Source organism: Adiantum capillus-veneris, chromosome 5, assembly GCF_014529385.1.
Source record: "Adiantum capillus-veneris isolate H3 chromosome 5, ASM1452938v2, whole genome shotgun sequence".
In the NCBI taxonomy this organism is placed as follows: Eukaryota; Viridiplantae; Streptophyta; class Polypodiopsida; order Polypodiales; family Pteridaceae; genus Adiantum; species Adiantum capillus-veneris.
Window position 1 is genome coordinate 150,016,727 of NC_140935.1, and position 16,401 is coordinate 150,033,127.

Sequence of the window (16,401 nt, forward strand, 5' to 3'; positions counted from 1 at the left end):
ACTTGTTCCCGTTTATTCTCCCACATTAAGTGATCAATTTAATATGAGAAAATCATTTGGGTTGGTTAGATATTAGATTTTATGACATATTCCTTAAAAATGGCACCAAAAATGTCAACTATGAGGGCCTTGCCATGCGCCATGTGTGAGCCCCGAAGGTAGCAAGCACACAACCTTGTTGTAGAAAAGCTCAATAGGTGTAGATGGTGTGTCACTCACCTCTCTGTGTCACCATTGTAGAGGGAATCTTGCACTGCAGTGAAGAAGGAGCTTGCCTCTACTACTCAACTGCTTTAGTGCTACTGTATTCGCGCTGATGCTCAATGACACATACCCTCTCTCTCTCTCTCATGCTCACACACACACTCACACACCTAGAGAGAAAGAGGATAAAGGGAGAGATAAAAAGAGCAAGAGCACTTTGCCTTAGTATCTTTGAGAATGGCTCAAAAAATAGGTTATGATTGCTTTTATATGGGTTATTCCATTCACATATAGTCGGCCACTCAAAACATTAAATCCTTATCTGCTAAAGTTTGTGGTGCACCTCTCATTGGCAATCACTCAGACAATGATCATGCACATACAAGGCTGACAAGCCCAACAACCCATAACTAAAAATACTAAAAGTAATAAGAGGGTCTTCATGGGTTAGCAAGTAGTATCAAATCATCATCTTAAACTTTGAAAAGTTTGCATGTGTAAACTTGTTACATACTCTCTTCCTACATATAGAGATGGTGTTTTTTTATCTTTACTACATCGAGTCAAAGATAATGTACCTACGCCCTTTTGTAGTAGTAAACATTGTACAATGTATCCTTAACATGGATTTTTTTTTGATACCCGTCATACAATTAAAAAATACTTCATAGTAGAGATATGCTCGCTCTATTAAATGCAATAAAGTTTATTATGAACCATAAAAGAAAACTTTATAAATAAACTTAAAAGGTCAAATAAACCTATTAGTATTATATCTCATTCTTGTGTCTTTGAAACAAAGAGGAGAAATACCATTTATATTCACACTTGAGAACACAATTTTCCTTTGTAACACTTCAAATATTGAGAAACATACTCAAGGATATGTCTTGTTCTTGAATGTTATAAGTTGAAACATTATCATCATAACATTTAAAGTAGCTTAAATATCATAGTGTCCTTTAGAAAAGAGATACGAGTCTTATCTCATCATTTATGAAACACAAAATCTCGTGCGTCAGCTATTGTAGTAGCATCTCATCTACCATGCGAGGTAGCACTGAGATATGCTACTGAGATAATTTGAATCCTTGTGCCTTATGACAAAGCATAGTTTACATAGCTTTGCTTGCCCAAAATGTAAAGCAACATGAAGGTTCTAGTACATAACTTTTTTAATAAAACATGAGCGTACTTGTTTTAGTGGAAGAAAATATTTCGCATCAATTCTTCCTTGTTTAAAAGAAAAGCAAGAATGATCTCTTGAATTGTCTCCTTGATTTTAATCTTCATGCATAGAGATCTTTCAAATCTTTGTGAGCAACTCCTTGATGAGATGCTGAAGTTGGTGCTTGGAGCACTCTTCTTTAGATTCCATCTTGTGGTTACAGATACTTGGATTTGCACTCTCTTGGTGTTTTTGTTGCTATTGTCATCTTTGATAGCTTAAACACAACATTCAAAGAGGTAACGGATGCTCATTTTGGGAGGAGATTCATGAAAACATGCATGGTTTGAATTTCTTTTTCTACTCCAAAACAACTCTTGGGAATCTCAAGTGGAATTATTTCCTCTCCTTGAGAGAATCTCATGGTGTTCTTTGAGCTACTTAATCTAAAAGTAAGAGCTCTCCTTCCCTAATTCATAACACTACTAGAGAAAAAATTTTTGAATTAAAAATAGCAATTTTTTTTGCACTTTTTGCCTCAATTTCCTTTGTACATTTGCTAATTATACAATAAATTAAGACATAGCTTCTTCTTTCTTCCTTACCTCAAATCATCTCTTGATCAAGAAACAGAGAAACCTTTGAAATTTTTGAATCTTGCCTTGTGATGGTGGAGTATTTGAGAGGCTGCTACATACAAGAAGAGGTCATCCTTATTCTCTGATACAAATGAAACCTTAATTAGATTTATCTTTCTATAGGCATAGACTTCCCTTAGCATAGTTTACATTTTTTGGTGCATAATCAATCATCATTTCCACATATAGATTCAAAATACCATGCTTATAATCAAAATTAAGGAGAAGATTATTAACATGAGACAACACAAGATTGAGGGTCACCCTTAAAAGGCTCTTCATTACTCATGCTCTTGAAGCTCTGTGAAATGGAGATAAGCTTGAGTATACACTGGAATGTTGAGCAGCTTGAGTATACATTGGACTGTGGAGCTTAAGATCTCCATGTCTGACCCAAGCAACTTAGCGCTTTCTTGATCATCATTTTTTCCTCTTCTTCCAAGCATCAATGAATAAATAATACAACTATATTTCAAAGAAAAGGAATGGAAACCATATAAATTTTGGTTATGAGATTCATAGGAAGAAGCTCTATAACATGGTAGTATATGGAATACTAGTGACAATTCCTAAAATTTTAGGACGCCTTTGATAATTCCATTAGATGACCTTTGTAATCTCAAAATTAGCTTTTGAATTCTTCTAAAATGTTGTAGAGCTTGAAACGATATACATTTTGTGAAACAAATAGTGAAGAATATTTTCCCCTCTATTTTCAAAAATAGTAACTTTGAATTTCTAAGAGGAGGTGGAAGAGTCCAAAGAATGGGAGTATAAATGCTCGAGGGGTTCACCTCGTAGACATATAAGTTACCACGTGAGTTCAATACATGGGTTTTCTAATTGCCAAAATTTTAAAGTTTTATCAGGTGTATATTAATAGAAAGGGTTTTTATTTGATTTTTCAAAAAACCCATAAATTTTTGAAGAAAAAATGGTCATTTTATTACCTTAAGCATGCAAGTAAAGGGTTTTTTTTAATACCCTTTGAACACATGTTATATAAATAGTTTCTTAAAGGCAGGCCTCGAGTATGAATTGGGGATTTGACCCCTTTTGGAATTTTTGAAGAGGCATATAAATGTTCTTAACCCTCATGCCCACGAACAAGTCCTTTTTCCCACTTTGCCTCTCGTTCCCACCCAATGTATGCTGTATTTTTCTGTTTTAAGTCTCATAAAATTCTTATGAGATCTTAGGAAAGTTTTTCATGGCCTTATAAAATGGCATTCATCTTTTGGAACTTCCTTAGCCATGAGTGCACTTCCTTGCATGCCTCATCGTCCTTCGACATATGCTTTATCTCTCTATTATAGTTGTTTTGATCCCGCAAAAATGCATACAAACCCTTACATAATTTAGTAAGCACTTGTGGAGGTAGCATCAACCTTTTGGAACCATAAGGTTTTGTGTTCCACTTTTCTACCGTAATCTTAAACCTTACCCTTCCATTCTATCTTATTTTCTCTTACTAGAATGACAATTCTAGTGAGAGAAAATCATTTAAGTAGACGAAAAATTGAATTTTGTGACATTTTTCTAGGTCTTGGTCCTATGGATAGAGTAGAAATTTGTGTTTTAGATAGGACACATGAGGGTGAAAATGAGGGGGGAAGTAAATGCTCATTTTGAGTTGCTATAAATGGGGAACTTATGGTGCTATAAGGAGTAAAAAACCAAACGATGATGCTATCCTCTTCGCTATCGACGCTCAAGACATGTCTAAAAAGTGTGTTGAGGTGATGCTAGACAAAACTTAGGTGGGGCTACCGATGATTGGAAAGTGAAATCAATGTAGACAAAGGCTAAGCAAGAACCTCGACCCTAATGAATTTTATAGGGGTACATAAGGTAGTTAAGCTGCATGTATGTGACGTCTCCCTAGATACTTCTTTGTGGCATAGTCCTAGGAGATTCGCTACAATATACCATGTGGTATCATGTCAATGTGCAATAGGGGGCTATACAAGGCCAAAAATGAAAATCTTGCAAATGAAGGTCCCATATATAGGAGTCAAGAAGCTCTAGGCTGTCAAACAAGAAGAAGTTTGAAATTAGATCTAGTGCATTCGGATGTGTGTGGGCCTATGCCTACCAAGTCACTAGGTGGTGGTGCATGTTTTGTCACTTGTATACATTATACAACGAGCAAGGCTTGGGCATATACAATAAAGTATAAATGTTATTCGTTTTGTATCACGTAGAGATGGATCCTAATTTGTCCAAAATTAGAGTCAAACAAGAAACTTAAGTGCTTAAGGACTAATAATGATGGAGCTAATTTCTCCAAAATCACTATTTTGATTTGACCAATAGATCACTACGTAAGACTCTTGATGGTGGTATTACAAAAGAAGCTTGGAGTGGTTGTTAGCCATGATATAATCATTTGTGACTCTTTGGTTGTAAAGCATTTGTGTGTGTATCCAAAGATCTTAAAAAGAAGCTAGAGCCAAAGTCTTATAACTGAATTTTCATTGGCTACCATAGAAAAAGGGGTGATATGAATTGTTTCTTGTGGGGTCTAGTATCTCTTAAAACTATCCATAGCAATGATCTGATATCCAATGAGTAGAAACTTCAAAAATCTCCTCCCCAATAAGTTGAGGTGAGGAGAGCTATGTTACAGGATGCTATGCCACATGGTCATGACCAAAGACATGAAGCTATCCATGTGTCACAAGGTGAGTAAAGTGTGCATTGTGATGCTTGTAGTAGCTCTACCATGTAGAGAGTAGTGGTTAGTTTAAACTTTAAAGAGAGTTATGCCACAATATAGCATATGGAAGAGCATACACATGAAGTATGAATACCAAAACTGAGCATGAATATACCATTTGGATATGTGTCAAATCACATTTCACCTCCAAAATCAGCCTTGTATACACAAATGCAAGCTTTTATAGCTCTCAAAGAGAACCAAGCTATCTTCTACATGTCCAAAATACCAGTGTACATAATGCTCTACAATATCTTGAGAATTTGAATTTATGGACCAAAGTTCAAGCATTCATCATGCTTTCAAAATTGCTATACTTGCACAATATGCGAGAAATAGCATACAATTAGTCAAAGAATAAGCAGCAAAACGGTGAAAATTTTGCAAAAGTATTTTTCAAAGAATTGTAGATCTCATTGAAATAGAGGGAAAATGTAGGCAGAGATCTCATATCTACATTCTACAAAGAGATATCTGACCTACAAAAGAGTTCTACTATACAATTCTTAACAAACATATATCCACACATTGTCTTCCACACTTTCTACTAAGATTCCACGAGAGCATGCATAACTCTCAAGATCCCATTGCATTCTTGCAATGCTTTGAGCTCTCAATCTTTGTTGATCATTCTCCTTGTCCAAGCCAAGAACCACGGATGTGATACCACTTGTTGCACTCATTGTGCATGCACAAAGAGTTACAAGAGAATGCGAGAGAGAGATGGGGGAGGGAGCAAGAACATTGTGTAGTCAAAGCTCCGATGATGGGCATCTCTAGTTTTATTCTTAGACTATGAAAAGCATGAATACACTGTGTGCGCACATGGGATGGGTAAGTGTGTGTGTGTCCACACTAGGAAACCACCAATTGGACTTTAGCCCCAAACTTCTTGCATTTTTTCCTTTTGGTTGTCTTTGCCATACTCACACAGTTTTGATAAAACATGCTGATTTATATATTTGCCTAGCATCAATATCCCTACTTCAATGTCCACTCCAAAGTGTTGTTTCCTATTTCCCGTAGCCTCCTTCTACTTCTTAGTACGCTGACATCAATATCCCTCCTTCAACAGTTCATTTTTTCCTAGCATCAATATCCCTCCTTCAGTGTCCATTCCAAAGTGTTGTTTCATGTTTCCTGTAGCCTCCTTCTACTTCTCAGTACGCTGACATTTCTAGAACTCTCTCTTTTAAAGAGCTTTGTATTTTCATATTGCACTGATTTCTGTCCCGTCAAGGTATCCCCTTCTTTTGGAGTTAACATGAAGCTTTAAGAAACCTTCAAGTCCTTTTCAGAACCATATAACTGAGAAGAAACCTTCGATGCCTATTTTGAACCATGTGACTGAGAATACCCCTCCAAAATAGCATCTACGAAACCTTTGCAAAGTCGTACAACTCCTTCAACGTGCTCTCCTACAAACACACTTCGAAGTAATGTTGCCGATGACATGTAAATTACAAAAAGCAATTCATGCTTGTAAATTGGGTCCCTTATTGAAGCTTAACATTGTGCTTGTTGGAACCCCTCATGATGCCTTCTCTAATGGAGCTCCTCATTCTCCATACTCTCATGGAACCCCCATTGGAACCTTTGTTGAAAAGTTTCCAGTAATTGTTGGGAAACCTCAAGGAAACTTGTTGCACCTTGTACATGCCCCTCCAGGGCTCTAGAAGAGAGAGAGAGAGTAAGGGAGGGAGGTGTAGCAATCACTCCTGTTGATGAAGCATGCTAGTTTTCTTGTTTTGAACTTATACTTAAACTATGCCAATGCCCCATAGTTGAGAGACTTTATTTTCTCTTTTTGGAAATACAAAAGGTATCTTCGTTTCAATAGTTCAACAATTAGTGCTGATGAATACTTACTATCGAGCCACGATTCCATGGTTTCACCCATATTAACTTTTGTAAAAACTCCTCATATTTTTTAGATACTAGTTCTTTTTTGAATGGTGTTAAGCTCTTCCATTTCTTTGGTTTTCATCAAAGTAATTCTAATTTCCTTTGAGGAGTCTAGTTTTGCTTAGCTTGTAAGAAAAACTAGTATTAGTAGTCCACCCATTTGGCAATGGTATACCATGTCGCATTTTGACTTCAATAAGAGACTCTGCCTGCTTCCTAAATTATTGGATCATATTTTTGGTTATCAAGTATGATCTGCTCTAAAATCTTGAATGCCTGGTATTTATTTGGAGAAGTTCACTGGCCATCCCAACTAGAGATACCAGATAATATTTCCATTTCTCTAGTATGTGTTTGATTATTTATGCCACTAGTTTTGTAAGAGGGTTCAAATGTTTAAAGAAAACAACAAAATGTTGTTGATGTAAGAGATTTCATAAACCTCTGAAAAAAGGAAAATACAGAGATGTTAAGACTTTGTTAAGAGGGATTTTACATACAATATTTCTCAATAATGCATCTCTTGAGAATTCAAGATCCGATCCCAAACAAGAGAATATAGACATTTAAATAGAAGATCTATAAGAATGAAGGCATTCCAATGCAAGCATATAGAGATGTTAAGACTTTGTTAAGAGGGATTTTACATACAATATTTCTCAATAATGCATCTCTTGAGAATTCAAGATCCCAAACAAGGGAATATAGACATTTAAATAGAAGATCTATAAGAATGAAGGCATTCCAATGCAAGCATGGGAAATAGCTGCTGACAATTTTTAGAATGATGATTATCATAATATCATACAAGTATCTCCTCTAGCAGAGAAATCAATCAAAATGGTGAACATGTTTCTCTTCAAAAGTGAAAAAACACTTTTATGACACATACAAACTATGTGTGTGAGAAGGAAGCATGGGATTTCTCAATGAGAAATGACTAGTATTCAATCTTATTCCCATTTTATCTACACCAATGTAAGGTAATATAATTAGTTAAAAATAATGATTTATTTTGTAACAAAACATTTTGGTATAGAATGAGAAGCTAGCTCTATAATATATTCCCTAGAACATGCTCCTAGCCATGGCCCATGTCAGCAAGAGAGAGAGAGAGAGAGAGAGAGAGAGAGAGAGAGAGAGAGAGAGAGAGAGAGAGAGAGAGAGAGAGAGAGAGAGAGAGAGAGAGAGAGAGAGAGAGAGAGAGAGAGAGAGAGAGAGAGAGAGAGAGAGAGATACAAGTATCTAATGCATTCAAGAGATTATTGATAGTATTCTTGAGTATATTTATAGCTACACTATGGGTGTCTTTTATAAACCCTCCCTATGTATATATATAGTGTACATTCTTGAAGCATATATAAGCTTCTTTGGTTGCCTCATGTGATAGGGTGCAGTTTTGAAAACTAACCAGTGTGTGGATTTGATACTCACCAAAGTTTAGAAATAGCTTGTAGGCTTTCTTTTCCTAAAAAGGGCCTTTTCTAATTTTGGACTTCAAGTCAAAGAGGATGCCTACAAAGTCTTGTTTCTATCTTAAACCAATACCCAAGAAGTTAAATAGGGGTTTAAATCATGCATAAAATATATGATCAAAGAATAATTCATTTCTTTGAAAAGAAGAGGAGTAATCATACTTGTATATGGACACATTTTAATGTTATTCAAGAAAATCAAGAGCAATAATATTTACCAAGAAGAGGGGATGAGGAATTATTTCAAGTATTTGATGATAATGAGGTTGAAGTCCTATATATATCATACAATTGCAACTTGAGATGCTACTTGAGAAAGCAAGCCGTGAAAAACATGAAAAACCAAGAGGATTCAATGTAACATTAATAACAACCACTAAAAGAGAATAAATGGTAACAACTAAAAGAGAAAAACAAGAGTTGGAAATTTTGAAAATATATTTAATACTGCCACAAATATGGGTCGCAAAGGGTAGCAATTACAAAGGAAGTGCATTTTGACTATATAGTTTGGCATCAGTTACTTAGAAGATACATTCACTCCAAGGTGGGTAAATAAGAAGCTAAACAATAGATTCCAGGGGAATTGGTTCAATCTTACAGTTGTATCGTATACTTGAACATGCACAATTTAGAAAACCTCTTTTCATTTGTTATGCAGTATAGCTATCAAATATTGTGCCTTGTTTATTATGTAACCTTTCAAATCGCCATAGACCACATGCTATCCCTATCAAATTGCAGTGAGCAAATCTACTTTCATATTTGCAGGCCTCACAAGTGATCACTCAGGAAGATGGAAAAGAAGCAAAACATAATGCAAAAGCCAGCTTCAAGTTGCAAAGTGTTGCATTGGTAAAGGCACATGTGTCGTGGTCCATCCTTGATTCTTGCAGCTTCCTGTATAGGTCCAAGCAACATAAAAACAAGTCATGAATTTGCATTAAATCCAAAGAACAAGGTCAAGTCTCACGCGGTGGGCCTTCTAGACAAAAGAAGGTGACACGAGGAAATCAATGTTTCGGGGCCATTTAGAAGATCAAACAAGGCAAAAATTCACAAGGGCATTCTAAAAGAAGAGGAAACTCACATGGTTCATCTAACGCTATAGGGACCTTTTGCAAGCTAAAAATGCACATACAAAAGAATGTATGCTATCTTTCTTCTTCTCTAAGCTATGTCTTAGCATGCCGAAAACACAAGAAGGTGAGGCCTACACCTACGTGAAAGATGGCGGTGGCATATTAGGGAAGGGCTATTGAACCCTTATCATGTAATCAACTAAGAATGGAGCTGCATACGACGCAGTCGAGTAACGTACCAGAAATTAGACAAAGAACTCGGACCTCAGAACGACAGAAATGACGGAGAGTGAGCAGGAAGCGTAGCTGAAAGGTCGAATGGAAGGTGCGGGTGGTGGGCAGCTCTGACAGAGAGAGGAAGTGAGCACGCATCGCATACTTTGCCGCGAGCGAAGGTGGCTACATGTGCTCACTCTCTTCTGTCAGACCGCCACCACCATCAACCATCTCTCCCTTTCTCTCTCTTTCTGGGGCCGAGGCGACTCCTTCTTGTACTCTCTCTCTCTCTCTCTCTCTCTCGGGTCGAGGCGACTCCTTGTACTCTCTGGGCTCCTTCTTGTACTTACTCTCTCTCTCTCTCTCTCTCTCTCTCTCTCTCTCTCTCTCTCGCACACACACACACTGGCACTCAGAGCGAGCCCCTACTGCATGAGTAGCCGCCCTTCTTATATTTTCTAGTGCCATCGTATTCGCCCTGATTGAGGGTGGCCATGATAATGCTCTGCTATTGGACCACCGTCATAGGGACACGTGTTGCTATCATCACTCCAAGGGATCCCTCCTCTCGGTTATATGCAAAATCAACTATGCTTCTTTGACCCCACACATACTAACTTATTGGCTAGGCCCATCACCCCCCACGTGACTTGAGCCTCTAGGGCTCTGCCATGTGGCCACAAATCTCTTAGTAGATTCACTTCCCCCCTTGCCAGTGGCCATTTGCAAGCTCTCACCTCGTTAAAGCAAAAGCACCATAGCTTTAACCTTCCCTATTGCATTCTTAATCAAAAGCTCTCAAGTTTCCACCTTGTCCAAGCAAAAGCCCACTAGCTTCAACCTTCCCTTATTGCTTTTTTATGAAAAGCACTATTTCGATTTGAGCAAGCATCACTATCTCAATGCCTTGACCTGCAATTTTAAAGAAAGTACAATCTTTTATACTATGTTTTTCATATGGAGCTCAAGTGGATGATGCTCATCACCAGAACATTTCATCACTCATGGTGTAAAGGCCCACTCTTCTCTATAGTGCAAAAGTTATTATAAGATTAATCAATAACTGGCTCACAAATCTACCTTCAAAAGTCGTACATGGACTCCCAAAGCAACTGCAAAATTTTTGTGCATTGAATGTAGTGTCCCTTATCTAGATGCACTTTAGAAAAATGATACTTATAAGGCTGTGTCCTTACAAAGAAAGAAAAAAAGTTATGATGCGCAATATAGAAAATTAATTACAAAGCATAGTTGTATATCATCATACACATGCATAATCTATCACTGAGATCTATTGGCAAAAATACCACAAACAAACTAGGCTGGTTGCCTAATACCATGGATAAACTATTTAGATGCTTTGTAGGGATGTGTGATCATGCATAAATTTTGAATAAAAGATGCCCCTAGGAGAAAACTGCAAAGGAACACACACACACACACACACACACACACACACACACACACACACTTCAAATTTTTTTTTGTCATGCCAAGACGAATTTCAAGAATCTAAGAGAGGCATATCCCTTTACTATTAGAGGTGTAGAGGGATCAAGGAATGAGCCCCAAAGACGAATTTATAGTTTGTACAACTTTATTAAACTAGTTTTTGTAATAAACATAGCTTGAATATCTTCTATGTATGGAGTTACCATGCTTCAAGCTTAACTATCAACCAAACATCCATCTCACCATAGTGTATCTGTCACCCATAACAACTCCATTTCATGAGCTTGTTCTTAATTGTCTGACAATGTTTAGAATTAGTTGTGCAATGAAGGAGCAGGTAAAATAGTGGACACCTCACTACGAGAGGTCACTTAAATTTCAGCGTCAAATTACCGGCGCCAATGTCGGGCATCGATATATGTGTAGGTAAGTATGGAGGGAGATGCAACTTTAAAAAAAAATCATTTTTAAATTTTTGACGACTATTCCGATGCCTATTCCGACGCCTCTTTCGATTCATTTTTCGACATCTATACGAATGCCTATTCCGATGCCTGTACTGTCGGACTCTGCAAAAAACGAACCCGCAGCCTTTCCCTGCGCATTTCTCTTCTTCTTGCGCCTTTTCTCTTGCTCTTTTCTTCCTCACCTCTTGTAGATTTGGTGCGAAACAAGTTGTCGGAGGTGCTAACCTTGCTCGTGGACTACTCCATAGCACTAAGGTGAGATTGTTTTCAAGTTTACTTGTAGGTTTAGGGTTTGGGGTTTAACTTGGTGTGTATGTGTGCCTTTTTTGCAGGTTCGAGGACATTTACAACACCTTTTCTTACTCAAATAAGCCGCATGTGAGTGCTTGAACTTTTAATGCATATTAAATTTATTTAAATTAATTTGTATATTGATAAAAAAAAAATCATGCTTTAAACTTTCAATGCTTATAAAGAAATTATGGTTTGTGTTGTGAAATTTTGTCCTGAATTAGGAAAAATTTCGTTATGGTTTATGAAAAAATTTTGTTTTGAAGAAATTTCGTTTTTAATTATGTCGTTTTTGAAATTATGCGATTGATAAGGTTTAGGTTTTAAGTTTTGCTTAAGTTTAGTTTAGATTATATGTTCCATTAGGATATATATAGGTTATATGTTAAGTTACAAGCTAGCTTATACATTAAGTCATGCCAAGGTTAAGTTAGGTTAGGTTAGCTTGTAAGTTAGGTTTAAATGAAAGGTTAAATTAATTTGTACGTTAAGTTATAGGTTATAGGATAGGTTAGTTAGATTATAGGTAAGGTTTAGGCAACAAGTTAGGTTATAAGTTGTATATAAAAAGTTAGGTTAAGTTATATGTTAAGTTAACTCATGTTTATATTATAGATGGACGTTGTGTTCGCATAGTTAGAACTTATGTACTTTTTATGTTAATTTAATTGGTGAAACTTCCAAACACGACCATCTATCAGTGTCTAGACCATAACCCTCTAGCCCTATTAACAGACTAAAATGGCCAAGCACTACAGTACTAATTGGATTTGGAGCGACCAAATCAAAAGTTGCCAAACCTAAGTGGATTTACATAGCCTACCCTAACGCTCTAAATATAGTAATGTACTAGCGGCCAAAACAAAAGTCACTAATCTAAAGCCGGTGCTTAGCAGACTAAATGGCTTAATTGGCTTAACCATACCCTAATATGTTTTAGAGCGCTTTACCTTAGCGGATTTACATAGTGTGTCCTAATGCACCGTTCGAACATAGTGCGCCATCTATTAGCAACCAACAAACCAGAATCCATAGAACCCTAAGCGGCTAGCCCTAAGCAGATTGAAATGAAAAAACGCTACAATAATCCAATTTGGAGCATCCAAACCTAAGCAACTTTACATAGCGCACCCTAACACTCCAAAATACGACCATCTATTAGCGGTTAAAAACCAACACTAGTCCTAAGACGTTAACCCTAGGTGGCTAGCCCTAAGCGGATTGAAATGACTAATTGCTATCCTGATCCAATTTGGAGCAGCCTAACCTAAGCGGCTTTACACACCATACCATAAGTTCTAGCTGTCCGAACATAACGTCCATCTATTAGCAACCAAACGAAGATGACTTGTATACTTCTAAATACGCAAACAGACTTCATTAGGTTAGGTTATAGATTAAGTTTAGGTTATAGGTTAGGTTAGGTTAGGTTTAAATTGTAGGTTAGGTTAGATTATAGGTTAGGCTAGAGCTAACGACAAATAACAAAAAAACCAGAAACGGACTTCGAAGATGACTCGTGTACTTCAAAAAACGGAAACGGACTTCAGTTAGTAGGTTAGCCTATAGGTTAGGTTTAGGTTATAGGTTAGATTATGTTAGATTTAGGTTATAGGTTAGGTTAGATTATAGGTTAGGTTAGAGCTAGCCACAAAAAGTAGAAAAAACGCAAACGGACTTCGAAGATGACTCGTGTACTTCAAAAAACGCAAACGGACTTCAGTTAAGTTAGCCTATAGGCTAGGTTTCGGTTATAGGTTATGTTAGGTTAGGTTAGGTTAGGTTTAGGTTATAAGTTATAGGTTAGGTGCGATTATAGGTTAGGTGAGATTATAGGTTAGGTTAGAGCTAGCGGCAAATGAATAGTAGAAAAAACGCAAACGGACTTCGAAGATGACTCATGTACTTCTAAACATACAAACGGACTTCAGTTAGGTTAGGTTATAGGTTAGGTTTAGTTTATATGTTAGTTTATGTTAGGTTAGGTTAGGTTTAGGTTATAGGTTATGTTAGATTATAAGTTAGGTTAGAGCTAGCAGCAAATAGTAGAAAAAACACAAACGGACTTCAAAAATGACTCGTATACTTCAAAAAACACAAACGAACTTCTGTTAGGTTTTTGTTATAGGTTAGGTTTACATTGGTTATAGATTAGGTTATAGGTTACATTAGGCACACACAAATTTCAAAAACACTAGTATATAGTCATTGACCCTGTGGTCTTAATCTTCGTGCACCTCTAGACCGAGGTGAGCGAAGATCGGACATGAGATTGTTAGAGCTCAAGCTAGCAACAAATAGTTGAATGTGAGATTGTTAGAGCTCAAGCTAGCAACAAATCGGACTTCAAAAGTGCACACAGACTTCAAAAACCTTAATACATAGTCATTGACCAATAAAGACGAGATTATTACCCTGTGGTCCTAATCTCCGTGCACCTCTAGACCGAGGTGTGCGAGGATCGAGCCTGGCTAGAGAATGTGAGGTTGTTAGGAGCTGGCAGCAAAAAGTTGAAAAATGCAATTGGACTTCCAAAGTGCACACAGACTTCAAGAAACTTAATATATAGTCATTGACCAATAAAGACGAGATTATTACCCTGTGGTCCTAATCTCCGTGCACCTCTAGATTGAGGTGTGTGGGGATCGGGCTTGTCTAGAGAATGTGAGTTTGTCATGTATTGTCATGTACTTAGTAGTGTGTAGTTATAACAACTTGAGTGTTTTAACTATTTGTTGCATCATTGGTAGATAAAGTATGGACAATAGGATGGCATGTCCTTGTGCGCATTGCAAGCATCAGATCTTTCAAAAATAAAAAATATGCAAAAATACATACGCAATGAGGTCTCTTTCCAATTTAGCAACAACAAGACCTGCATTATCAATCTCATGGTCTAGAGACTGAAGGTCATACTCCACAAGTAGATATTGCTCCAAGTTCATCCCAGAGATGACGATTTTCAAACGAGCAACCATTGACTGAGTCCTCCCAACCAATACCTGATGTGGCTTTTCAAAAAGTAGAGATGGAGCAGATGTTGGGCGCGTTCTTTGACATGGATCCCATCAATGAAAACATAGAAGACGACAACATTGAACGCAATTCTGCGGACCAATATCATTCATCCCGTTCATTCCAACGGCATGATAGCAACGATAAAGAGGGCGAGATGATGCAAAGTCTTGCACGCATGCCGCATTACAGTGGTGCAAAACTCAAATACTAGATCGACAGATGATGTGATGCGGGTACTGTAAAGTGTGAGCTTTGTCCTAAGGTTTGAGTCAAGGAGAAGAGAGTGGAATTATCCCACATGCTGTGGAGCAAGGCTGTAGAGCTACTTAAAGCTCATTTCATGAATGAATAAACAACAACTCTATTTTGCACTACATGTTTGTCTATGGTGAGCTTGTGCTAAGCAAGTCAATACTCAAGATTGTGTTTATGAGTTCAAGCTAATTCTATCTTGGAACCTAATTCACTTGAGTGATAACCTTGCTTACACACACACTCACCCATTGACGCTATGTTTCTCTTTCATCCACCATAGCTAGCACGATCCAATTCCTAGTATTTGGTATCAGAGCTTGGGTATGCTAGCTAGGCTTGCTATTATGCATTGGCATGTTTGTACAATTAGCATTCATTGATCATCATTAGATATATCCATTACGTTTGCTCTTCTATTTCATAATGCATACCTAATTAGTATTCAATTGGCCAGCATTAGCATGTTCTTGAGCTAAAGACTCTTGAGCCACTACTCACTAGCTAATTGGAAGATTAATGAGCATAAGATTTCATTAATTTTTCATTAGAAACTTGAATTTTGCATTCAAAATCTGCTCCCCATTTTAGTAAAATTGGCATTTACGATTGGTGTGTGTGCGTAGATTGTCTTGAGAGCTTTCCATTGAGCCCAAGATTGTTGCATTCCGATTGTTCTTCTTCATGCTCCAAGCTTAGCTTTTTTCACTCTCATTCTCTGGAAATTTCTGCAGAACAGAGCCACAGAGGCACTTTGTGTGTGTGGGGAGGAAGGAGCATTCAATGCATTACCCATTGTTGGGTTTATGAGATAGGGTCGGTGGGACCACTGCCTAATAAGGCTAAAGGCAAGTTGACCTTGACGTGACCACGCGCATGAAGGCCCATTTGCGAACTTCGGCCCCGGCGGTAAGCCGTCTTGCATAGAAGTTTCGGGTCCAAACAGACCCCGATCGGCCGACTGTCCGCCCGTGCATGTCCGATTGGCCGCCTATCCGATCGCGCCTGTCTGACTAGCCTCCCGGACCCCACGCCTGCCCATAGCATCCGGTCGCGGATCCCAACTGAGGCGCCATACAGTATTGGATACCATTTGCGGGTCCACCCTTGTTGGGCCCCCCTTCCTACGCCTGCTCAGGCCCGCCCTTGACCAAGCTCCCGGGCCTTAAGAGCCCCTTCCCATAGTCTAAGGCTTTGAAGCCTTCCGAGCCACAAAAGGAGCTCTTCCTACTGCTGACTCCCAATTCCCATGACCCGGTTGCCCAAAACAAACCCCCTAAGAGGAGCCCGTTCTTGTGAGCTTACTGCCTCAAGTTTGCAAGAGCTTTTTAAGCCCTTGCTCCCATGGAGTAGCAATTTCAAAAGGCATTCAAAGGTGGTCATCAAACAAAGCATCTTCAAGCCTTTTCAAAGGCTCATTCCAGTCATCAAAGAAGAACTCAAAGGTGTATGTGAAGGGTGACTTCACCTCGAGTGAAGAGGTACTTCACATTTTATTAAGAAAACATTAAAAT

General features: G+C 37.9%; 1 protein-coding gene across 1 annotated transcript; it reads right to left on the reverse strand.

Moving 5' to 3' along the window:
* Positions 1-8,529: 8,529 nt before the first annotated feature.
* Positions 8,530-9,779, reverse strand: LOC147458279 (uncharacterized). The gene is made up of 2 exons (XM_086511796.1): positions 9,431-9,779; positions 8,530-9,009 (listed from the first exon to the last, which is right to left on the reverse strand). Exons 1-2 carry the CDS (start codon positions 9,561-9,563, stop codon positions 8,942-8,944), a joined length of 201 nt encoding a protein of 66 aa, XP_086367922.1. The 5' UTR covers positions 9,564-9,779; the 3' UTR covers positions 8,530-8,941.
* Positions 9,780-16,401: the final 6,622 nt, after the last annotated feature.